Source organism: Nelumbo nucifera, chromosome 7 (genome assembly GCF_055504915.1).
Source record: "Nelumbo nucifera cultivar China Antique chromosome 7, China Antique-T2T, whole genome shotgun sequence".
NCBI lineage: Eukaryota > Viridiplantae > Streptophyta > Magnoliopsida > Proteales > Nelumbonaceae > Nelumbo > Nelumbo nucifera.
In genome coordinates this window covers 38159143-38185934 of record NC_142655.1, presented here as the reverse complement: position 1 = coordinate 38185934, position 26792 = coordinate 38159143, and the positions used below count along the sequence as shown (strand labels likewise).

At 41.7% G+C, this 26792-nt stretch overlaps 1 protein-coding gene across 1 annotated transcript in view; it reads right to left on the bottom strand.

The window, feature by feature from the left end:
• Positions 1-2972: 2972 nt before the first annotated feature.
• The window catches only part of LOC104587861 (NAD(P)-binding Rossmann-fold superfamily protein), a 32095-nt gene continuing 8275 nt past the window's right edge, over positions 2973-26792 (bottom strand). The window contains exons 3-6 of the mRNA XM_010245613.3: positions 23703-23796; positions 23452-23534; positions 23051-23204; positions 2973-3328 (exon numbers count right to left, since the gene is read on the bottom strand). Coding sequence (XP_010243915.1) covers positions 3093-3328; positions 23051-23204; positions 23452-23534; positions 23703-23796 — 567 coding nt within the window. The 3' untranslated portion in view covers positions 2973-3092. The remainder of the gene's footprint in view (positions 3329-23050; positions 23205-23451; positions 23535-23702; positions 23797-26792) is intronic.

Genomic DNA, 26792 nt, shown 5'->3' with positions numbered 1-26792 from the left:
ATCTATCCAAGAGTGGTGTAATCAACCCCATTTAGTGGTAGAAGGCAGACAGAGCATGGTTTTGGTAAGACTATATAGGTTGTTGCCATATATTCCAGTACGAGTCATAAGACAATTACGCTTCTTGCAGTTCATTCCAACCATCGATGACATCAAAGGGGACATGGTTGATTTTATCAAGTATTGCAGGAATATGGAAAGGAGATTTGGAGAACATTGGGCTTCTAGAAAAAGGGAATTCTCGACCTTGTTACCAACCACCAAGCCGATGTGTGATCATATATACAAAGAGTGAGTGTGCAGTCAAAGTTTCCCATCACCTCTAGCACCATTGCCTGAACTTCTTATCCTGATAAGGCCTCCATCCAAGGGCACTATATCAAAGGAATCTCTTAAGCGGCCTCTAGATGATGTGTATCTGAAAGCAACACTAAAATTTCACAAGCAAAAAAGGATAAATGAAGAACAAGAGGTGAGGATTGGAAGGCACAAGGATTCTATGAGGAAGCAAATGGACCCTCGTTTCAGCATTGAAAACTCAATTTCATTCCTTTGATAGTGACTCCTTTCTCCACCTGAAAATCCTAACCAAGAGATTTCGGTTCCCAAAGGATTAGAAGAGGAAAGGTGTTAGGCACCCCTCTTTCCAAGATGTTGTAATAGTTCAATATAGGAGTTATTTAAAAATTCCAGTATGAGAATAAAATGGGTGGATTTAAAGTTTCAAGTTAAAATCTTGGAGGGTTTTCTCACGACTAGGAGTCATATAGATCTTGGAGACACTTCTGAGGTCTCTATTTTGCTTCTCCCTTCTCCATATCTCCATTGGGGCTTGAGTTAGGTCTTTATTTTTAGAGAAAGAGAGGGGGATAGGTATGAATCTTTCCCAACTAGAGATCCTAGAGGGTACTTAATCAAGCTTTCCTATTTGATGAAAGGATTCTCCTTGATTTGGAGTTGATTTTCATGGGTTATGTGCATCCAATGGGAGCTTTGGGCATGTCTGTCATTGTAGTCTCGTATTTGGGGATGTTAGTCACATAAAATGTAAATTTGACACACTTATAAATGCTATTTTGTCTTTTCTTGACTTTAAGTGGTGATACCTTTGGGGTATTGGGCTTTTTAAGTCTAGGCCTGATCTTATTGGTGCAATTGTTTTGATAGGTCAAGTAGAGGGGTTGTTGTCAGCCTCCACCCTCTTGAGGTCTCAAGTTGTGATAGATAATGTGGCGATTTAATTTGGCACATCAAAATGGAATCATTCTAGTTTAACGGTTAAATGAGTGAATTAAGTGCCAAAATTTGACTTGCAAGGGTTTTTTGGGTCTCTGAACAAGGTGGCATTGTCTGATTGGTCAAATGAAATTTGGATGGTGTAGATCTATGGCTAGTATGTTTGAATAAACGAGAATTGTTGAAATAAAATCTTAGCTTGATGGAGGGTTAACAGTATAATTTTGGGATGAAATTTGGGGGTAGGCATTTTTGAACGTCCCAAATTTGATGGAAGTTATGAATCTTTGATAAGAGGTATGGATTGATAGATTTGGTTCAAATAATGTCTTAGTTTATGTTTATTATTTAATGAGAAGGCCTAAAATGGAATCTTGCTTGTTTAACGGCCAATTGGAGGAATTTGGTTGTGAAATTTGACATATTGGGGTTTTTTGGAATTTTGAACACAATGGTGAGGTTTAATTGGTCAAATAGAATTGGAATGGTGGAGGTCTATGGATGACAAGTTCAAATTAACAAGATTTGCTGAAATAAAACCTTTGTTTGATGAGGAATCAAACGAGGGAATTTTGGGATAAAATTTGGTGGGTAAGGATTTCTAAACACCCCGAATCTAATGAAAATGATGAATATATGTCCATTAGTTGGATGGTATTGAAATGTATATAACTATAAAATATTAAATTTACCAATTATAAACTTTATATATATATATATATATACATATATATAATATTTTTATCAAACTCAGAATTTTAATTAGATTGGATGGGGTTAAATCTACATCCGATCCGATTAATTTTACATCCAAATGCAGGATAATCGGATTGGGAGTTGAATCAAGTATCAGAATTTTGGAATCCATTGACAACTCTTAACTTCTAATGCTTAAATCGACGGAGCCCTTATAACTCTTTTTTCTTTCAACGTTTTCAATGACGACAAAAACTGCAACATATCATATGATACAGAAACATATGCATCAATACTTTGAACCTTGGTTATAATCCAAGATGTTCATGCTAGATCTAGAGTTCAAAATCTTCATATGCCTTTATCACTTATTAATCATGAATTTCGACCATTGTTCCAGGGTCTATCCATTTGTAGTCTCAAAATGTTTGATTCTATTTAGGCTCAATTTGGAAAGAGTACAAATGCAAATATGTACATTGCAAATACATACAAAAAATAAGGTTTTGCATTTTACATATTTGCATTTGTACTCCTTCCAAACTAAGCCTTAGGTTGCATTTGGAAACAATGCAAATATGTAGAGTGTAAAATGGTTCATATAAATTGTAAAGTTGGGTTATTTTTGCATTGACAAATTTACCTTCTTACCAAATAGACTTTTAGTTGTAATTGATGCAAACACGAATTCCAATAAAGCATATGCTTTTTTTTATCAAAAACCCACTTGAATGCAAATTTACTTCTTTTTTATTGATGTACTTTTACATCTTATTACCAATGTAAATATACATTGATCTGTCATTTGTCAATGCAAAAATGTAATGTTGCCAAACACAGGCAAAAGTGAAGTAGAGTGCAAATTTACCCCGAACCGAGTACACTCCATTTGCATCATTTCCAAACGCAGCCTTAAGTATTTATCGCTCTCTATAGTCCAGTCTACACCACATTCACTTCTAGTTTGAACTATGCAATCCTCGAGACAAAAGACACTAATAAAATAGAAACTAAACAAATTACACGAAAAGACATAAAAATGAGAAAACAAATGATTCATTCAAGTTTTGATGGGTCCACATACAGTTATCCACAAGGAAACGCTGGATGAATAACATGATTTTCTATGTAACGATAAGATACATGACCAATAGGGTACATTACCAACGAATTTCTAGACCATCCCAAGCGAAGAACTTTCCATTGTCATTGTGCTTTGCATTGTTGATAATGCCTAGGAGCTTTTGTACTGAGAATTCGGTAGTGAAGAGCTTTCCTTTAGGAACATTTCTCAAAAAAGGCCTTGACAAATCTGTTTCCACTGTGCCCGGGTGCAATAAAATGCAAATGATTGGATCTTTCTTCCGTGCAAATTCCAACGAGATGTTTTTTGTCACTGTTTGCATAAAATGGAATAAATCAGGAAATATTTTGAAAAAAGGAAGTTGTATCAGTATGTTTCTCCTTTCAATTGTGCACTACGATCTAATAAACAAGCTTGAGCGCAAATGATTTTAAACCCTACTTTTTATCCTTTTTGAACGGCTTGAAAACGAGTAATCTAGTTATAGCATGTCTCCCCTAACACTCCCCCCCCCCTTTCAACTTAATGTTTGTTAGCTTGTCTTATTTTGGTATCATATCTAAATACTTTCATTTTGGTGTTTTATATGATTTAACATATTTTAGTGATTCAACTTAATGTATGTTAGCTTGTCTTATTTTTGTAAAAGGGACATTTGTCTTTTGTTGCTTTTCCTTTGCTCGATAGAGACCATGAGAGAATTAAGGAGGCAGTAATTGAATGCATTACAAACAGGGTGCCTTGCAAATCCCTTGATACCTTTTCAGCCATCTCAACAGAACATAATAAAAAAAATGGGGAAGTGGCGAAGTGGCTAGGATATCTACAAAAGAGAGTGCAAATCAAATAATATAGGGTGGGGGGGTAATAAGGGGATTCATAAAACTCAACTTTTAGTATGGGAAATCTAAGACCTTTAGGAATTAGAGGTGTCTTTGTTAGACAGTTTTGTATGCCCTTAGCTTCAATCAAAATGATGTACATTATGAGTTTATTGTAAATGAATAAAAGTACATATTTGATTCATGTTTCCTTGGTATGTTTCTGTGTAATACCCTTAAACTGGACACTTAATGAGACTTGTGTTAGTTTAGAATGTTCACAGCCAGTGGGTCGGTCTGGGGAGACCTATCCTGATAAGGCTGAGACTGTTGTGCCACCAAATCGGTTGGGGTGGCCTGTCTCAGCTGCCAGGGTGAGACCCTAGGCACATGCAGTGTAAGATTAATTGAATCTTTGAACTGGACTAGATTTCCAGTATTGCCCTGGACCTTGGAGATTAATGGGCAAAACTGGAAAGTTACACCCGACACCTAGACTCGATTATGATACTATACTAGGTGTCGGATTGGGTTGTCTTTGATGTACCAATCAGTGAGATCCTTAGCGGGGGTCAAAACCTGGGTATGTTGGGACAGTCTGAGAATTCATCTGAGTGGGTGATCATAGTGACAGGAACAACCCCTTTGTCAGACAAAGGTAATGATCAGGGATGCACTCTCTCTAATGGAAACCAAGACTGTCGGCAGCCGATTTCAATCGTTGAGATTTGTTTTGCAAAATATATATTTTATATGAGATATAAAAGTATATATATATTATAGTTTCCAAAATGTTTGCAAAAATGTTTTAATTCCCCGGGATTCATATAAGCAAAGAGTGCAACACTGTTCCTTGCAGCCGAGGGAGAGGTCCTTTCTTGTCGGACAGTGTTTGATCATTATAGGTTGAGAGGTTAAGTGTAAGACCATTGAGGGTAATACCTGATGGGCTGCATCTGCCCACAATCCCTTCACATCGGTGCCAAGTCACCTCATCGGCACATGGTCGCCTTGCATTATGGTTGTCCCCCTTTAGCACGTAAGTGGCACCTCCCATGGACCGGTCTGAGCTAGGAGAGTGCCCCGGCCATTGGACTTGAGGTCATGATCTAGTGCTACTGACTTTGGTGGAGCCATCCCATCGGGCAACTCCTAGCCTCTAAGCGCATAAAGGCTTGTCCTGGCCTACCTTGGCCTGGATGCCGCACGGGTTTCTTCCGTTGTAGAACTACCCCCGTGACAGTTGGTATCAGAGCGAGCTAGTCAATTGCAGCCGCAGTTGGTTTTCAACAGATTAGCCCAGAGCCAGTTGAAGCGGTCATCCCAACAAGCAGCACATTGTGGGGTGCGGTCCCTAGGCACTTCCACCCAGGATCGAGCAGAATTCAGATCAGGCCTAGCAAGAGGCCATTTCATTGTTCGTGTCCCCATTCTAATGACACTAAAACAGCTTCCCTTGTGGGGGCAGACGCATTTGTTGTTATCCTCATGCGGGGGCAGACGTGTGAGCCTTGATAGGAATGCGGGTACACTGCCCGAGCAGATTGCTTATCAGGCCTAGCAAGAGGCCATTCATTGTTCGTGTGCCCATTCTAATGACCCTAAAACAGCTTCCCTTGCGGGGGCAGACGCATTGGTTGTTGTCCTCATGCGGGGACAAACGCGTGAGCCTTGTTAGGAATGTGGGTACACTGGCCGTTGAAGTATGGCGGTCCTACACCTGCAAAGTATCAGGTGGACATGCTCAGTTTTCAGGTGGAACACTTGCAGTAGCGAAAGCGCATCACCAGGCGAGTGCATGTTCGGCAGCTTATGGGTAAAAGTTTCCACACTCGCGTTTGAAGCGGTCAGGTCTCCTTGAGACAGCAGCAGTGGGGCCCCCTCGGAGTGAAGATGTAGCCCGATTTGGCGAGGCAAAGCATAGTTTCAAGGGCCAAGAGAGCATAAGCCATGGCTAGGTTTGAGTAACCCGAATCGGCGAGGTGAAGTCTGCAGGCCAGCATGGTGAAAGGGTACCCAAGTCATCGCCAACATGAGTAGACCTATCAGCGTGTTCGGTAACATCACTGAAAAGCTACCAAGAAGACGGTTCAGCCTTGAGGTAAGATGATACATGGGGTGGACCTCCGCGAAGCACCACACACATTTCTTCGAGGGACCTTCTTTCACAGTTCAACGGCATAGCCATTGCGCGGTTTGAGTAACCTCAACACTGGGAGGTGAAGTCCAGGCAGACCGGCATGGTGAAATGGTTCCGTCCCCATAAATGGACACCAATATAGGCAAGAGCCGGGTTGGCCAGGCGAGCCCTGGAACTGGCAGAAGAGTGGATGGCGCGGGACATAGACGCCCATTCACAGAAGGAGTCATTGTCGAGGTCAACAATGAATAGAGTGGGGGAGCTTGTTACGGTTCGACACAGGCTTAGCCTTGCCTACGCTTGGCAGGCTTACGTTAGGGACATCACCGTCATTTTCGCCTGTAAGATTTTTGGGAGAATTGATGTTATCTTCAGGCAGACCACCAAAAGCTTAACGTACTCTTTGAGGAGGGGTGGTCGACCTCCTTGGGTGCCTAACCTTGGCACTCCTAGACCATCATCCCCTTGCGGGGCGACCCTGGTTAACGGCTAGCATGGCTACCAGGGTTCCTCATGGGCGCACACTTACTCATGGGGACAATGTTGGACCGGCACTGCGCTACCGATACTCAAGGGAGGCTTGGCATGCAGGCCTGGCTCAAGCATGACCCTTCATCACGCCAGCCCCTTGCCCAAGCTGAGTGAGCTATCCCGTTGCCTCTAGCGCGCGGGTGTGTTTCGGCCCAAGCGGTTGCCTATCATCATGGCACACAGGTGCCTGTCATCACCGGCATACAGGAGACCCTTCACATCGGTGCCAAGTCACCTCATCGGCGCATGGTCGCCTTGCATTATGGTTGTCCCTCTTTAGCATGTAAGCGGCGCCTCCCATGGACCGGTCTGAGCCAAGAGAGTGCCCCGGCCATTGGACTTGAGGTCATGATCCAGTGCTACTGACTTTGGTGGAACCATCCCATCGGGCAACTCCTAGCCTCTAAGCGCATAAAGGCTTGTCCTGGCCTACCTAGGTCTGGATGCCGCACGGGTTTCTTCCGCTGTAGAACTACCCCCGTGACAACATGGCGCCCTTGTACCAGTTCGGTTACTCTCATAGTTTGAGAAGACGCAAGACCGGTCAAGGCTTGTAGGGATACTTCCGGGTATTCCTTTGTCCATTGCCCCCATTCTTGGTTGTCCATTGACTCTTCAATGTCTATTGATTGCTCAACATATTCGATTTCAGGTTGAAGGAAGAAAACTTGAGGGATCTTACAGCGATGGCCCGGCCGGAATTTGTCTCCACATGCATAACAAAGGCCCTTTTCTCGTCGGGCTTGCATCTCAGCCCAGGTTAACCTCTTGGCTAAGTCGGGGCCAGAACCAGAGTTGGCGTCCTTGCCTATGATTCCTACTCCTGATCTGGGCTCCGGTTTACCCAAGATACCTGGTTCTGGGTTCGGTATACCTGGTCTGATCGCAGCTCCTAGAGGTCGATTAATCTTTCTTGCCCGATTCAGTTTGTCTTCATGTAGTTGAGCTAATGCTGCTGCTTCAAGAACGGTGGTGGGCTGCATGGCTTTTACCTCCAGCTGCAATTCTTCCCTGAGTCCACCAACAAAACTGTCGACAAGCGCGTTTTCTGGCCAGCCTTGCACGCGCACAACTAATCTTTCGAACGCCATCTGATAATCTTGGACGGAGCCGGTCTGTCATAGCTTAGCGAGGCTTTCATCATAGTTCTCAAAAGCCGAGACTCCAAATCGCATGGTTAAGGCATCGGTGAAGTCTGTCCATGTGGCTCTTGGGTGCCATCGCTGGTACCACTAGTACCAGACGATCGCCTCTCCTTCTAGGTGTGCAGAAGCTAATGGAACACGATCAGGTCCCTGTGTGTCGTGGTAATCGAAGTTTCTTTCTGTTCGTAGAAGCCAGGATGTGGGATCTCCCCCTGCGAAGATGGGAAACTCGATTCTTGCTGTTCTTGTTCCGCTTTGATGACTGGTGTCACTGCGTTCTTCCTGATTCGGCGCGGGTGGTGCTTGTGCTAGTCATTCAAGCAAGGATGCAAAGCTTTCTTTGATTTCTTTGACGTCAGCCGATATTCTTTGCATTTCTCCTTCCATGTTGTCGATTATGTTCTCCATTGTGGACGACCTTGTGCTTTGCATCTTGGCTCTGATACCAACTTGTTAGGAACTACCTAACTCAGGGACTCTTTCGAGGGAGCCTGCCTCCTGAATGAGAGAGAGAGAGAGAGAGAGAAAGAGAGACAGAAAGAAAGAGGGATTGTATTCCAAAATCGATAATCCCCTCCTAGCTTCCTTTCCTTATTTATATACTACCGTTACAATTCTTTTATACCCGCCTCTCCACTTGTCCAGTTTGTTAGTTAGTTTGTTCTAGTGGTTGGCTGTTAGTTAAGGCTGGTGTGGCCTTTGCTTGTACACTTGTATTCCCTTTATTTGTGTCTCAACATGACACCACCACCTTTATCACCATCACCAACCAGCGCAATGACGGCATAATGGTAAATAATGTTTTCATATCTCCCACGGTCACCTCTGGTTGCCACCGATTCAACACTAAAATAAATCCAGCCATTGACCATGGTCCCCTCATAATCACCAAATGCAAGTCCGCCTCATGGGTAAAGAAAAACATGAACAAACTTCCATCTGGAGCGGATTCTACTTGCACCGGCCTACGTAACTCCCAAACCCTTGGAAATAAACCACTCACTGCCGTCGGATGGACCATCTTGTCACCATAAACTTTTCCAATCAAACACCATTTCCACCGATCTAAGTCTGCGTCCAATTAATTACCAACTTGTACCCCATCTTCATCTTCCTTCCCTAATCCCTGGAAAGCTTCATCTAGTGAGTCCACTCCTCCTATATCCTGATCCTAGTAGTCTCCCACTATAGAGAGCAGCGCAACCTCCAACTTGAGGCAGATCAAAGTCCCACACTCAGAGATACGTTAACCAAACGTACCCAGAGAGAGAACAGTCATCTGATTCTCAAATATTTTCTCATTAAGAGAAGTGATGGCAGTATATGTTAAGACACAAATAAAGGGAATAGAGGGACAAGTGTACAAGTGTACAAGAAAAGGCCACGTCAGCCTTTAAGTAATGTAACTAACAGCCAACCACTAGAACAAACTAAATAAACAAACTGGACAAGTGGAGAGGCTGATATAACAGAATTGTAACAAAAGTGTTATAAATAAGGAAAGGAAGCCAGAAGAGGAGGATTGATTTTGGGAATTCAGTCTCTCTCTCTCTCTCTTTCTCTCTCTCTCTCTCTCGTTCAGGAGGCAGGCTTCCTCGAAAAGCCCCTGAGTTAGGCAGTTACCTAACAAGTTGGTATCAGAGCCAAGATGCCGAGCACAAGGTCGTCCGCGATGGAGAACAGGGTCGACAACATGGAAGGAGAAATGCAAAGATTATTGGCTGACGTCAAAGAAATAAAAGAGAGCTTCGCATCCTTGCTTGGGCGACTGGAACAGACACCACCAGTGCCGAATCGGGAAGGATAGGAAGAACGCAGTGACACCAGTCATCGAAACGGATCAAGAACGGCAAGAATCGAGTTTCCCGTCTTTGTAGGGGGGATCCCACGTCCTGGCTTCTACGAACCGAAAGGTACTTCGATTACCACGATACACCGGGACCAGATCGTGTTCCACTAGCTTCCGCACACCTGGAAGGAGAGGCGATCGTCTAGTACCAGTGGTACTGGCGACGACACCCAAGAGCCACATGGGTGGACTTCACCGATTCCTTAACCATGAGATTTGGAGTATCGGCTTTTGAAAACCATGATGAAAGCCTCGCAAAGCTACGATAGACCGGCTCCGTCCAAGATTATCAAATGGCGTTCGAAAGGTTAGCTATGCGCATGCAAGGGTGGCCAAAAAACGCACTGGTTGGCAGTTTTGTTGGTGAACTTAGGGAAGAATTGCGGCTGGAGGTTAAAGCCATGCAACCCACCACCGTTCTTGACGCAACAGCCTTAGCTCGACTCCATGAAGACAAACTGAATCGGGCAAGAAGGATTAATTGACCCTTGGGAGCTGCGGTTAGACCAAGTATACCGAATCCAGAACCGGGTATCTTGGGTAAACTGGAGTCCAGACCAGGAGTAGGAATCACAAGCAAGGAAGCCAACTCTGGTTCATGCCTCGACTCAGCCAAGAGGTTAACCTGGGCTGAGATGCAAGCCCGACGAGAAAAGGGCCTTTGTTATGCATGTGGAGACAAATTTGGACCGGGCCATCGCTGTAAGATCCCGCAAGTATTCTTCCTTCAGCCCGAAACCGAAAACGTCGAGCAATCATCAGACATTGACGAGCCAGTGGACAACCAAGAATGGGGGCAATGGACAAAGGAATATCCGGAAGTATCCCTGCAAGCCTTGACCGGTCTTGCCTCCTCTCAAACAATGAGACTAACCGGACTGGTACAAGGGCGCCATGTGTCAATTCTTATAGACAGTGGCAGCACTCTCAAATTCATTACTCAAACATTGGTCAGACAACTAGGGATTCCGGTCCAACCATGTATAGCATTCCGGGTGCACGTAGCTAATGGGAGCAATCTGGTGTGCGACAGTACATGTGTAGGATTAAAACTGAAGATACAAGGGCACGTGTTCGAGGTAGATCTACATCCCTTGGAAATCAGTGGAGCAGATGTAGTTTTCGGGGTCCAATGGTTAAGGCAACTAGGGCCGGTGATATGTGACTGGGCCCGTCTCACAATGGACTTTCAAATGGGCAGCTCACAGGTGCATATTCAAGGACAGATGTCCAAGGATCCAGGACCCATTAGTCTCACCACCCTAAGAAAATAGGTAGCAAACCCAGCCCACATCATTTTACTGCAGATAAACTCCCACGGGAACGGCCCAATTCTAGCCCAAGGAAGTAATTCTAGCAGATCCAAAGAAGCCCACATACAACTACAACAGTTACTTCAGAAGTTTTTAGTAATCTTCCAAGAGCCTAAGGAACTACCACTGAGACGTGCCCATGATCATTGCATTCCATTGCTGCCCGGAATGCCACCCACAAATGTAAGGCCCTATCGTTACCCCTATTTTCATAAACTAGAGACTGAGAGACAAGTGCAAGATATGCTTGATAGAAAAATTATACAACCCAACCAAAGCCCATTCTCCTCGCCGGTATTACTTGTGAAAAAGGATGGGACATGGCGGTTTTGTATAGACCATAGGGCCCTGAACAACATTACTGTGAAGGATTGATTCCCCATACCGGTAATCGATGAACTCGGTCGGGCCACAATATTCTCTAAACTAGACCTGAGATCGGGATATCATCAAATTCGGGTCCATGAGGGTGACATCCACAAGACTGCCTTTCGTACACATGAGGGGCATTATGAGTTTTTGGTCATGCTGTTTGGGTTGACCAATGCGCTAGCTATGTTCCAAGCACTTATGAATGACATATTTCGACCCCATTTGCGCAAATGTATACTCGTTTTTTTTATGATATACTTGTATATAGCGCTACATGGGACGAACACCTATTACATCTACAAATCACCTTGGAACTACTAAGGACTCATAAACTCTTTGCAAAGGAGTCAAAGTGAGCATTTGGACAGACTCAAGTACACTACTTAGGGCGTAGCCGAAAATGGCATTGTAGCAACAGACCCGGAAAAGATCTCAAGCATGATAAATTGGCCCCGACCTCAAAATGTTAAGGAGTTACGGGGCTTCTTGGGTCTAAAAGGGTACTACCGACGATTCATCAGAGGGTATGGACTGATTGCTGCCCCCTTGACAAGTTTACTTAAGAAGAATGGTTTCTGTTGGACTAGGGAGGCCCAACAGGCCTTCGAGACACTCAAAACAACTGTCTCGTCCCCACCGATGCTCGCACTTCCAGACTTCTCAAAGGACATCATCATTGAATGTGATGCGTCAAGCCAAGGAGTAGGTGTGGTTCTCATGCAAGAAGAAAGGCCACTAGCATTTTTCAACAAAGCATTGACAGCACAAAAATGGGCCAAGTCAGTATACGAATGAGAACTGATAGAAATTGTTCTCGCAATTCAGAGGTGGCGACCCTACCTTTTCTAGGGAGGAGGTTCATCATACGAACTGACCACCATAGCCTGGAATTTCTGTTGGAGCAGTCCGTATTATCCCCGGAACAGCAGCGATGGATAGCCAAATTACTCGGCTATGATTATGTCATTAAATACAAGGCAGAGCATACTAATAAGGTGGCAGATGCGCTGTCACGCCAACCACAACTATTTCCATTACTTCTCATGGGCCCAACGTGTTCCATCATGAGTCAGTTAAGGGAAGAAGCTGAAAGACACCCACAACTGAACAAGCTGTGTTCACAGGTCCAAGAGGACCCTACTAGCCACCAAGGGTACACAGTGGAGAATAACTTGCTGTTGTATAAACGTCGAATGGTGATACCACAGGATTCAGCCCATATTCAATAGTTTCTTGAATTGTTCCACTCATCACTAGCAGGAGGACACTCGGGGATTTTGCGCACTTACAAGAGACAAGCCACTCAATTCCACTGGAAAGGCATGCGGAATTCGGTCCAAAAATTCATAGCCGAATGCGTCATTTGCCAGAAAAATAAGGCTGATACCTAGTCTCCAGCAGGTCTGCTACAACCACTCCCAATTCCTACACAAGTGTGGGCGGATATATCCATGGACTTCATAGCGGGGCTTCCCCTTTCCTATGGCAAGTCCGTCATTCTTGTAGTTGTTGATAGATTCACCAAATACTGCCATTTTCTCCCTCTTTCCCACCCCTTTACAACTTCAATGGTGGCTGAGATTTTTACTAAGGAGGTGGCACGACTGCATGGTACCCCTAACTTTATTGTCTCAAACCGCGACCCAACTTTTATGAGTCGTTTCTGGGCAGAACTTTTTCGACTATAGGGAGTGAAACTCTTCAAATCTACCAACTACCATCCTCAAACAGATGGGCAAACTGAGGTAGTCAACCAGAGTTTGGAAACCTATCTAAGGTGCTATGCAAGAGATAGGCCACGTGATGAGAATAAAATTTGTCATATCTTACACTTAATTGGTACCTAATTGGACTCATTACTCATGCATTACGATTCAGGGCAAGCAAGAAGGCGATTGGAAGAAAACAAGGCTAATCGAATGATTTTGCACAGTTTCGGCACCGATCAGTGATCTGGGCATAACTCTCAATTTCGGACTCCGATTTGGACAATTCAAGAAGCAATGGAAAGATAAGGAAAAGGCCCACAACTTTTATGTTTTGGGTTTTGGCAGAATCGGTCCGCATCGAAGACGAATTCGGGCCCAAAGTCGGAGCAATTTCGCAGCAAGGCCCATTTCACAGCTGAAGCCCATTTCGCAGAAAAGCCTTGAAGCAGCCCGAATGCAATTTCGCAGCAAGGCCCATTTCACAACTGAAGCCCATTTCGCAGAAGAGCCTTGAAGCAGCCCGAATTGTTAAAGAAGCCCAGTTCAAATTCAAGATCCAAGAGTCCCATTAGAATAGAAGTTGAATGTAATCCCAATAAAAGAGTTTTATCAGATTTAAATTTTCAAATTGTAATCCTAGAAAGATAAGAGATAAGAGTTAGGTAGGATAAATTCAAATTAGACTAGGACTTTCCAGTTTGAGGATAATCTCCTTAAGGGAGTTGGAGAGCAGTCCTCTCCCCAAACCTATATAAATGGGGGGCGAACCAGCACCCAAGGCATCAATTCCTCCAAAAGAGCTTCAGTCTTCAAAGAGAGAAATCAATAACCAAGGAGGGAGAAGCAAGAGTTCGCCCCCTTTTCTCATCTGGAAGCTGCGATTTCATCATGAAGTGTTTGTAAGTTTTTATTTCTGGTTGAAGGGTTAGGGAAGCCTTGATTCTGTAACATTGTGAGATCTAATTGATTTTTATTTCAGTTCATTGTTTATGGGTATTCATATGTTTTCTGCTAATTAACTGTGAAGATTATTTTTGTTGATTAAGCAAGAAGGGCCCCTTGCTCATTCAATGAAAATAATCTATGGCCGATTGAACCTCCAGTTTCGTATATGATTGGTAGGTTCGATCATGGTGGCAACTAACATAAATTGATTACAAAAAAGTTTTCGATCTATGTCAGGAAAATGTATGATCTGGTTTAAATGGTCCGAGCTTGTGAGATCACTGACCAGAATTGGGTCTCTCCCCTCTTAATGCTATTAATAGGTTAAATCCTAAGAGCTTGTTTAGGACTGTCTATTAATAAGGGAAGCAATCAAAGAGTTTGTTTTGGTTGTCGAATAATAAGAGTAGAGACTGGCTGTTAGAGCTTGTTAATAGCTATAATCAATTTATTCATAAACATATGAATCTATCTTGCATCAGGGATCAATGCTATGAATCAAAGCTGAACTTGTCCCTTCAACCGGAAGTTTTCTCCCATCGATTTAATCTTTTGTTTTCTATTATTTACTGGTTTTCCTTAGCTTTACAACCCCCCTTAATCCATCTACTTGGAAATAAATCCACCCAATCCCTGTGGAGAATGACCTTGTTCATCACTATCTGCAAATTATTAACCCAGAGCAAGACTATTTATCTTTGGTTGGGTTCGGCACCCACGAAATTTTGGCGCCGTTGCCGAGGATTGGCGTCCTCAGTAGGTTTATTTCCTTTTGTTTGGTTTATGCCTCGCTCTTCTCGTGTAGGTAAACTCCACTATGACCCTGAGATCAAGAACACAGTTCGCCGCTTGAGGAAAGAAGCCAAGCAACCCCGCAACCAATCAGCATCGCTTCCAACTTCCAGGGTGAAGTCGGCTGCAGATATCATTGAGCCATCCAACCATCCTGAAGAAGAAGTCATGGCCAATAATGAAGAGAAAACCCTTAGAGAACTAGCCGCACCGGATCTGCACCAACAACCTCTCTGCATCAAATATGTAGATCTAGCGGTACCCTTCGAACTCAAATCTGGTCTTATACACTTACTCCCTACTTTTCATGGACTTACAGACAAAGACCCTCACAAACACCTAAAAGAATTCCATGTAGTATGCTGAAGCATGAAGCCTCAAGGTGTTACCGAGGAACAGATCAAACTGCGCGCCTTTCCTTTCTCATTAGCTGATAAAGCTAAGGATTGGCTTTACTACCTACCCTCCGGTTCCATCACCACATGGAATGATATGAAAAGGCAATTCCTTGAGAAGTTCTTCCCTGCTTCCCGAGCTACTAACATCAAAAAAGAGATCTGTGGTATAAGACAATTCAGTGGGGAAACTCTCTACGAATACTAGGAGAGATTCAAGCAACTATGTGCCAGCTGTCCGCAACATCAAATTCCAGACCAACTCCTTATCCAATATTTTTACGAAGGGTTACTACCAATGGATAAGAGTATGATCGATGCAGCAAGCGGAGGAGTGTTGGTGAACAAAACTCCTACACAAGCAAGAGAATTGATCTCAAACATGGCCGCCAACTCTCAACAGTTCGGCTATAGGCTCAACCCTCTAGCAACCCATGCTAACGAGGTAAACATCTCCTCCCTGGAACAAAAAATTGCAAGCCTGACCTCCCTTGTCTGTCAAATGGCCACAGGTAATACACAAACGGTGAAGGCTTGCCGAATTTGTTCAACTCCGGGACATCCAACTGACATGTGCCCTACACTTCAAGATGAACTTTACAAACAAGCTAATGTTGTTGGAGGATTCCCGCAAAAGAGATACGATCCCTACTCGAATACCTACAATGCAGAATGGAGGGATCATCCCAAGCTTAACTATGGAACCAAGCCCTTTGGCTTCCAACATCAGCATCAAGCTAGGCCGCCGGTTCCACCATATTCATCCTCTTCCAATCCAGGTATGTCTCTCGATGAAATTGTGAAAGCCCTTGCAACTAATACTCAACAATTTCAACAGGAGACGAGGACAAGCATCCGAAACCTGGAGAATCAGGTCAGCCAGTTAGCAATGGCTATGAGTCGAATGGAATCCCAATCATCAGGGAGGCTACCTTCCCAGATCACGACCAACCCGAAACAGAATGCTAGCGCTATCACATTGAGAAGCGGGAAGGAGCTGAATGAACCCAATCAAGAAGCATCCAAGGATACAACCAAAAAGGAGACACCATCTCCCCAAACGGATTCAAGCGGAAAGCCACTCCAAGCCATAGTCATCGCTCCACCTTTTCCTAGCCGATTCGCGAGATCCAAGAAGGAGGAGCAAGACAACGACATTCTCGAGACATTCCGCAAAGTTGAGGTAAACATCCCCCTCCTTGATGCAATTAAGCAAGTACCCCACTATGCCAAATTCCTCAAGGAGCTGTGCACTACTAAGAAAAGGCTGAAAGGCGATGAGAAAGTCCATATAGGAGAAAATGTTTCAGTCATTCTCCAGAAAAGACTACCCCCTAAATGCAATGATTCAGGTATGTTCACCATTCCCTATAAAATAGGAAATGTCCAGATCGAAAAATCTATGCTAGACCTAGGAGCTTCGATAAATGTCATGCCCCATTCTATTTACACAACCATGAATCTCGGACCATTAAAAGAAACAGGCGTGATATTACAGCTTGCTGATCGATCTACTACATACCCGAAGGGAGTCTTGGAGGACGTTCTAGTCCAAGTTAATAATTTGGTCTTTCCTGCTGATTTTTATGTGATCGACACGGAAGAAGATAATTCTTCCAATTCGACTCCAATTTTGCTGGGAAGACCCTTTCTTAAGACGTCCAAAACAAAAATCGATGTGCATAAGGGGACACTTACCATGGAATTCGATGGTGAAATTATTAAATTTAATATCTATGATGCCATGAGATACCCTAATGATGTGCATTCCATTTTTTCTATAGACGTTATTGACTCTTTAGTGCAGCAAACTTTTGAGCTAGATGATGAAGACACACTAAAAGTTGCACTTAACAATGGGCCTGATCGACTGCAACGAGCAGAGTAGAAGTTTATGCTGAATTCGGAACTGCAAACTTTGACTTCTGAACTGAACTCTTTTGAATTTGCTCATAATTCTTCTTTCATTAGTTTGCCCCTATCTCACACAAGACTCCTTCCATCTATTGTGCAGGCACCCCCAACTGGAGCTGAAATCATTACCAAAGCACCTTAAGTACATGTTCCTAGGCAAGGGGGAGACACTACCCGTGATAGTTTCTTCCAAACTCAATGCATTGGAAGAAAGGAAACTGATTCAAGCACTTAAGGAACGCAAGGAAGCGATCGGATGGATTGTAGCTAATATCAAGGGGATAAGCCCATCTATCTACCTGTATACACAAAATACTTTTGGAAGAAGACTCCAAACCTGCAATCGGAGCCCAACACCGATTAAACCCACCACTGATGGAGGTAGTGAAGAAAGAAGTTTTAAAACTTCTAGATGTTGGGATAATCTATCCCATTTCAGACAGTAAGTGCGTAAGTCCGGTACAAGTAGTCCCGAAGAAAACAGGTATAACTGTAGTCGAAAATCAAGATGGTGAGTTAGTGCCTACCCGAATTCAAAATGGGTGGCGGGTGTGTATATACCGGAAGCTGAATTTGTTAACCCGAAAAGATCACTTCCCGCTCCCTTTGGCAGAATCGGTCCACATCGAAGACGAATTTGGGCCCAAAGTCGGAGCAATTTCGCAGCAAGGTCCATTTCACAGCTGAAGCCCATTTCGCAGAAGAGCCTTGAAGCAGCCCGAATTGTTAAAGAAGCCCAGTTCAAATTCAAGATCAAAGAGTCCCATTAGAATAGAAGTTGAATGTAATCTCAATAAAAGAGTTTTATCAGATTTAAATTTTCAAACTGTAATCCTAGAAAGATAAGAGATAAGAGTTAGGTAGGATAAGTTCAAATTAGACTAGGACTTTCTAGTTTGAGGATAATCTCCTTAAGGGAGTTGGAGAGCAGCCCTCTCCCCAAACCTATTTAAAGGGGGGCGGACCAGCACCCAAGGCATCAATTCCTCCAAAAGAGCTTCAGTCTTCAGAGAGAGAAATCAGTAACCAAGGAGGAAGAAGCAAGAGTTCGCCCCCTTTTCTCATCTGGAAGCTGCGATTTCATCATGAAGTGTTTGTAAGTTTTTATTTCTGGTTGAAGGGTTAGGGAAGCCTTGATTCTGTAACATTGTAAGATCTAATTGATTTTTATTTCAGTTCATTGTTTATGGGTATTCATATGTTTTCTGCTAATTAACTGTGAAGATTATTTTTGTTGATTAAGCAAGAAGGGCCCCTTGTTCATTCAATGAAAATAATCTATGGCCGATTGAACCTCCAGTTTTGTATATGATTGGTAGGTCCGATCATGGTGGCAACTAACATAAATTGATTGCAAAAAAGTTTTCGATCTATGTTAGGAAAATGTATGATCTGATTTAAACGGTCCGAGCTTGTGAGATCGCTGACCAGAATTGGGTCTCTCTCCTCTTAATGATATTAATAGGTTAAATCCTAAGAGCCTGTTTAGGATTGCCTATTAATAAGGGAACAATCAAAGAGTTTGTTTTGGTTGTCGAATAATAAGAGTAGAGGCTGGTTGTTAGAACTTGTTAATAGCTATAACCAATTTATTCATAAACATATGAATCTATATTGCATCAAGGATCAATGCTACGAATCGAAGCTGAACTTGTCCCTTCAACCGGAAGTTTTCTTCCATCGATTTAATCTTTTGTTTTATGTTATTTACTAGTTTTCCTTAGCTTTACAACCCCCCTTAATCCATCTACTTGGAAATAAATCCACCCAATCCCTGTGGAGAATGACCTTGCTCATCACTATCTGCAAATTATTAACCTAGAGCAAGACTATTTATCTTTGGTTGGGCTCGGCCCCCAACACCACGTCAGTTGCTCAAGTGGCTTCATTGGACAGAATGGTGGTACAATACCACGTATCACAGTGCAACAGGAATGACTCCCTTCCGGGCTCTATATGGATGGAACCCACCTCCCCTACTCCCATATGAGAAAGGGTCTACAGCAGTAGTAGCAGTGCAAGACCAACTCCTCCAGCGGGATAAGGTGTTACAAGAGCTCAAATCCCACCTCCGTCGAGCCCAACAATGGATGGCAAACTCTTACAACAAAAAGCATAGGCCTGTCCAACACCAGATTAGGGAGCAAGTCTTCCTTAAACTACAACCATACAAGCAAGTTTCAATAGCAGGCCACAGGTGGAACAAACTGAGCCCAAGGTACTTCGGCCCATTTCGGATTGTGGAACGCATTGGGTCTGTGGCATACAGGCTTGACCTTCCAGCAACATCAAAATTGCACCCTGTATTTCATGTATCAATATTAAAGAAATGGCCAAAAACAGGAGCAATAACAACAACCACCCTCCCATCATTCTCGGAAGATGGCCAAGTTCAAACTGAGCCCACCCAGATAACCGATTTCAGGTGGATACGCAAAGGGAATCACATCGAACCAGAGGCATTGGTGGTATGGTCAGGTCTCCCACTTAAAGATGCAACTTGGGAACCTTACTTGGACTTACAGAATAGATTTCCACATCTTGACCTTGAGGACAAGGTCGCTTTCAAGGGAGGAGGGACTGTTAAGACACAAATAAAGGGAATAGAGGGACAAGTGTACAAGAAAAGGCCACGTCAGCCTTTAAGTAATGTAACTGATAGCCAACCACTAGAACAAACTAAATAAACAAACTGGACAAGTGGAGAGGCTGATATAACAGAATTGTAATGGAAGTGTTATAAATAAGGAAAGGAAGTCAGAAGAGGAGGATTGATTTTGGGAATTCAGTCTCTCTCTCTCTCTCTCTCTCTCTCTCTCTCTCTCTCGTTCAGGAGGCAGGCTTCCTCGAAAAGCCCCTGAGTTAGGCAGTTACTGATGTGGGCACCGGCAGTAGCAGCAGTAATTTAGTGTAGCAGCAGCAGTAATTTAGTGTTCTCAGCAGTAGCAATTTAGTGTTCTCATCCTATCTTATCTATTCAGTATTCTTACCTTATCTGCTTTCAGTAGCAGGGATTAGTAGGAGTCTTATCTATTCAGTTATCTTATCTTATCAGTTCAGTATGATAGATTAAGGGAATCTTATCTTATCTAATTACAGTTCTTATCTTATCTTATCAATTCAGTAGGATAAATTAAGGAAGTCTTATCTTATCTTATCAGTTCAGTCTTATCTTATCAGTTTAATAGGATAGAGTAGTAGATTAGCAAGGAGTCTTCCTAAAAGTAGGATTCTACCTCTTGTAACTCCTATTTAAGGAGCTGATATTATTCAATAAACATATCGAAAATTTCAGTCAAGAAAGAGAGCAAATGAGAGTTGGTGATCTCTTGAACAAATCACCTTTAGGGCAGCAAGATAGGTTCTTCAAGAAAATGGAGGAATAAGGGAAAACATGAGGTTTTCCCTGGGGACCGACCCGTGACGAGATCCTATTCCCGGGCCCATAACAATTACCTAACAGTATACAGGGAATACAGTGGGCAAAAGAGATACAAATGGAAACATTTAAGCATTGAAGGGGATCGCAAGGTGGTGATTACTTGGCTAGTTAACAACGAGACAACTTCCAGGAGTTACAGAAATGAAATCTCTATTATTCAAGTAAAAGTAGGAAGAAATCAGAGAAAAGAGAGGAAGAAAAGAGAAGTAGATAGAAATATTTTGAGGCTCAAAAAACTAGGCTGGCAGTGCCTCATATATTATTTATATTAGGGTACAGGTGGCATTGCATAAAATAGATAATAGGATCAAAGTGCCCTTGTGACACCAATAACAAAATTACAACAAAATCAAAAATTCATGTGCCTAACAGGGAATATGCAAGTACAATTTCATTGGGTGAAAAGATCATTCAATGGCATGGGTGATGCTTTAGCTAAACAAGGAATGGGTTGGGAACAATTGTTCTGGGCACAACTGTAAGAAAATATAAGGGGACAGATGGTTCTCACCATGGAGGGTGGGCTTTGGTGCAACGGTTGGATTACTCCATTGCAACCTGAGTGACCAGTGTTCAAATCTTGGAAACAGCCTCTCTGTATGTGCAGGGGTAAGGCTGTGTACATCTGTCCCTCCCCAGACCCCACATTGGGGGGAGCCTCGTGCACTTGGCTGCCCTCAGATGGTTCTCACCATGCTCTCTGAACTATGACTGTGAAATTTGTATATATCTTTTGTTTAATTTAATAAAGCAAATGGTTATTGAACATGAAAAATTACTAGTAACAGATCTAATAACTCATGATTTGAGGAAATTGTAGATTCTCTGCCACTGTACAACTTGAGGATGAGTTTTTTCAGGGAGTTGAATCAAATCAAACTCAGGTTTGATTAAGCAAATCGTATTAGCACCAGACTCAGTGCCCACATGCCTCACCCTTGAATCCTTCTCCTTTTCAAGATGAGAAAATTCAGCTATTCTCCACACGCAACCATCTGCAATGCCTGACAGGAACTCAGAAATTTACCAACCACTTTACTCCAATGCCAAACACACTTTACTCCGGATATTTCAGCAATTTACCAACCACAACTTCATACGAGTGCACAAAATAGATATGTCATATCATTCAAGAACTGCCAGTCCAGGAATACTTGGTAAATTTGATTACAAATGTCAAGGGTCAATCGGATGATCAGAGGATTACACATAGATCACTAAACAAACACCTTGTAGGCAAGATTCAAGACTGTTGGGATTTTTACGAACACCACAGCTTTGCAATAGCTTGACTACCAACTATCTAATGCTTTCCACTTCTCACAATTCCAGAAACATGAAAAGAACACTAGTTTTCATCATTCACAGAACCAACAATCACTTGAACCACACAAAACTTCTCATTGAAGGGATGCCAATCTCAAGAAATTCAATTAAACTTTATCAACCCAGAATTATTAATTCAGCCTGAACACTCAATTGCAACACCAATAAACTATGAAAGTCTCACCTGACCTGACATGCATATTAACACCTCCCTCTTCGAATTTGCCAACTAAAGGGTGTCTAAACCACCACTTGAATCACACCAACTGATGTAAAGTGAGGCATATAAGCCTATAAGCACTGATCGGATCAGTCACAGAAACCCAGAAAAACTTTCTTCTACGCGCAAAGGATGGAAACTCTGTTTGCAGAGTAGAGGAAATACCTAAGACTGAACCAGGTATCAAATATGCTCTGATACCATGAAAACAACCTTGTATGTTCTCAGGTAAACCAATAAACAAGTAAATTAACCAGAAAACTGAGAGACAAGAGAGGAAAAAAGAGAAGAAAAGGGAAAATAGGAGAGAAGAATAGGTTCAAACAGAAAGAAGAATTCTATGTCCTCTAATTGCCGCCTAGTTTTTTATTATATAATAAAGAGCAAAATTACAAGAGTGCCCCTGATTATGAAAAATAAGGATAGATACATCCTGCCGCCTATATTTCTAACAATGATAATCTAGAATTCTAGAATATACAAATCAGATAAAATAAGTATAAAACAATACAAATTGATGGCAAGAATTTTCTAGAATGGTATGGAAAATTTTTGCATTGCAACTGAATCAAGAATAGGGTATAGTCCTAGGTCTATATAAATACAAGTTTATATATAATGAAATGAAATGGCTCCAGTCATGGACAAGATGTTAAGATGAGATTCCAAAGGTCTTACAATGCAATTGCTTGTTGCTCTTCATTTTCTTTACTTCCATTAGTATTCTGTTCTATTTTTGAAGTTATTAACAGTTTGGTATCTCTATAAAGCATATCCAACCAGCAATGCTATCTAAATTTCCAACTACCTGAAGGTCTGAAAACTTAACATGCACTTAATGCCTCAGAGATAAGAGCATGCAATCAGTGACAGCACATCAAACCCTGGAATTCTCCTTTTGTTAAGCCTAAGAATAGTCTCTACAATCCACCCAGTGTTTAGGTTCTATCCAGACCAATCTTCAATATGTTGTCTGTGGATTTAATGGCTAAACACATAGATAGAAAATAGATAGGAAGTTGCACCTTTTCCACTGTGAATCATTGGAACAGGAATGATGGAATAGAAAACAGATAGATTTAAATGGGGGTGCACTGAATATTCAAAGTAGAGAACGTACATTGATTAAGTGCTGCTTTTGAAGATCGATATGAATGCCATCCCCCTAAGTGATTATCTCCAATGGAGCCTACCCTTGCACTCAGGTTTGCCACAATAGCAACATCTCTTTCTGCCCCCGAGTGTCCACCCAATTTTAGAAGAGGCCACATGTGCTAACCAGGATCATAAATTGTGAATTAGCCATATAAAACAATTAGCTCACTAAAAGGTGGAAAAACTAGTCTGACCTAAACCAGAAAAAGCTGGAAAGAAAAGCTTTTGGAAGCCCAAATTTTGGAAATTAAATAAATTTTGGACATTTGTATATAGATAATTGACAACTGTACCTGTAGTTATCGAATATAAATGGTAAAAGAAAATAACATATCAAATATAAAATAGGAAAATTAGCATTGTTACCTTGATTACTAATATAGGGCCCACTGCATTAATCTCAAAAGAATACATCAAAGATGACTTTTGCACCTTACTCAAAGTTGTTTCTGTATTGGAGATAAAAACAAGTCTGACATGAGCACAGAAGAGATAAGAATAAGAGAATTAGACTAACCTAGTGGTTAGGGAAGAGATCCTATTTTAATTTCTCAAATACTTAGCTCCTTTCCATTTATATGGAACTACAAGTGCAACAAAACATGTGAAATCCGAACCTGGTTGCAATACATCAGGTATTGAAAGAATGCCAGATGCATTAATTAGAAGGTTGAGGGAACCATATCTTTTTCTGATGAAGTTTGCTGAAGCCTGAAATAAGATGCTCTATCAGGTCACCCATAAATTTAACACTAAGAGGCATCTTAAGAACCAAACTGCAATAAATAGCAAGTTAATTAGTTTAATGAAAGACATAATGAGTTTGAAACAGACAACTCTAGGTAGTCATGAGAAAGCATATAGATGTCTCAAAGAGAAACCTATGAGTGTGGAACTAAAGAACCAAATGTAATTAACACTCAGATAAAAAATAATATATTATTTTCCAATATGACCACGTAAAGATTCAACCTCAAGAAACCTACAGTACTTCCCCTGCCAAATGAAAACCCACAAGATTGAGCCTTCAGTAGCAAAACAACCCTTCCCTTCTCACCCCTGGTTTCACTAGACCATTACTCTGGAGTTGAGCTAATCCACCTAAGTTGTAAAAAAAGGGATGATAGCAGCTATTTTACCTCATTTAGAAGTTCAGATAGCCTTCATGGGCTCCTTGCCTACTCTTTGGTAACATAATATCCCTTGAGTTCCATTAACAAAGACAAATATTAGATGATTGGCTATGCTTAATCCAGTCAACATAATTTCCACCTTGGCCTTGGGTTCACCTGCAGTGGTTGCTAAAGTTCCAGTTTTTGGAATGAGGCTCGTAATAGAGCTAGAACTGAACTTCAATTTTACCTCTCCACTAGTCATTGTGGGAAAATAACAACATCCTACTGGAAAGTAAGGAGAGAAATGGAGTACACATACACAATTTCTCCTAAATTTATTGGATGCAAAACCAAAAAACTGAGTTAGGAAGGCAACTTCCTAATGTATCCAGAGAAAAAGCACATTACCTAATGGACATTTAGGATGCAAATAAGATGGAACTTGTAATTTAATGTAGATTAAAAGAGAACTTGAAAGCATAGTTGTCAATAAAATGCGTAGGTGACAAGGGTTTGTTAGGAATAAATCCCAATGTTTTCCTTGTGCAAATCAAAAAGTTTTAACAACAAATGGGAAGCACATAGTGAGAGAGAGACAAATAATCAAACACAAAAGCAAGCAACAATAGAGGGCACCAAGATTTATGTGGAAAACCACTCAATGTGAGTGTAATAATGGGGTACAACAATCTCTCTAGCAAAAGCTAGAGGCATAAGCATCAATGTAGAGAAGAGGGGTAGTTTTGTCATTTTATTCCTTCTTGCATGTATCTTATTGGACACGTATTCTATAATGTTCAGTTATACAATCATGTATTTTATTTCTTTTGTAAGGACAATCTTGTCCAGTTACTATTACTAATATAAATTCATCCTTCTGGGTTGGGTCGACTGTGACAGACGAACCGAACAGTCCCTCTTCTCTTGTGTTTTCTCTCTCTCTCTCTTTCTCTTGCATGAACTAACATGGTCTTAGAGTGAGGTTGCTCTCTGATACATTCTTTCTCAGTCTAAAAATCAATATTTGCTCTTCCTCTTGATTTGAGATTGGTTTTGGAGGTGTTTTGATAAACCCTAGAGTCGATTTGCCCTCTTCTGTGCATTCAGCAAGGAAATTTTGATTAAATCTCTCTTAGGAGATCTCAGATCATTGTGAAACTGCATAGAGTGTGTGTTGCCCAGTCCAGATTCACATTCACTGAAAGTTACACCAGTGTTAATCAAGTATTGAGGGAGTTCTGATCTCACTTGGGTGGTAGTAGGTTTTTCTTTCCTTTTCTAGACAATTCTCACTGTTACTTATTCCTTAGTAGTTCGAACAGCTTCTTTGGCTACAAAGGGTTTTCTTGTATCTTTTTTCAGCACTATATTTGTTCTTGGTGTTTGTACTACTTGTTCTACTATCTCTGGACCGTATTCCATGAACATACACATAGCTGATTGAGCAATTAGCTTAATGCGTTCATGAGGAAGGTGAACGAAACAAATATAGCCAAAAACATAGAGCATGGATAAGTTTACTGGGCAATGAAACAAGGACTGATAAGGAGATGAGTTGCCAAGAACAAAAGAAGGAAGAATATTGTAAGGTACACAGTAGTGTTGGTCGCCTCCACCAGAAGGTAATGGGGACATGTGAATCATGCAAAAGGGATCTCACCATACTAGCAATGTGATGATTCTTGCGCTCAGATACCTCATTTTGTTGAGTGGTACCCAAGCAAGATCTCTAGGACTGAATACCATATTGCTTCAAATAATTTTGAAATTCACCATCCTCACCATCAAAGTACTCCCCCCTTAAATCAGACCACAAAATGCTTATAATAGATTTAAGTTGTATCATAACCATGGCATGAAAATTTTAAATGTGGGAAAAACTTTAGATTTCTTATGGAGAAAATAAACCCATGTATAGTGTAAAATCATCAAAAAATCACACAAAGTATCTATAACCCAAGCATGAAATAACAGGAAACGACCAGACATTACTGCGAATAAGACAAAAAGGAGTAGAATCATGCTCAAAAGAAGGAAAAGGAAAAACGTGACTTTTACTATAACAATAAGGTAAACAAGATTTATCAACATTCTTAATTTAAGAACTAGTAATAGGCAAACAACCAAAGGAAAACATATAATCAAAGTTTTTAGCATGAGTGTAACCCAAACGTCTATGCCATAAGCGCCACACATTATGACAAGAAGTAGAAGAAGCACTAGAATTAACAAAAAAACAATTCCAATTCTATGCCCCTTCCCCCTTAACTTCCTAGTGTGTTGATCCTGAATAAAGCAACCATCACAAGAAAATAGAACATCGTTACCATCATCAACAAGTTGTCCAACCAAGATTAAGTTAGTAGTTAACTTTGGTACAAAAAAGGCCCTATGAAGAAGGAGAGAAGTAGATTGGGAAGTAAACACAACCATAAACGGGAAGAGTTTCACCATTAGCAGTAACAATGTGATTATTTGAGGTGTAAGATTTAGGAGATTAACCAAAGGAAGCCGTAGTCATGTGATTTGAGGCTCTAGAATCAATAACCCACATATGAGGAGAGGAGCATAAGTCAAAAGACTCACCGGCTA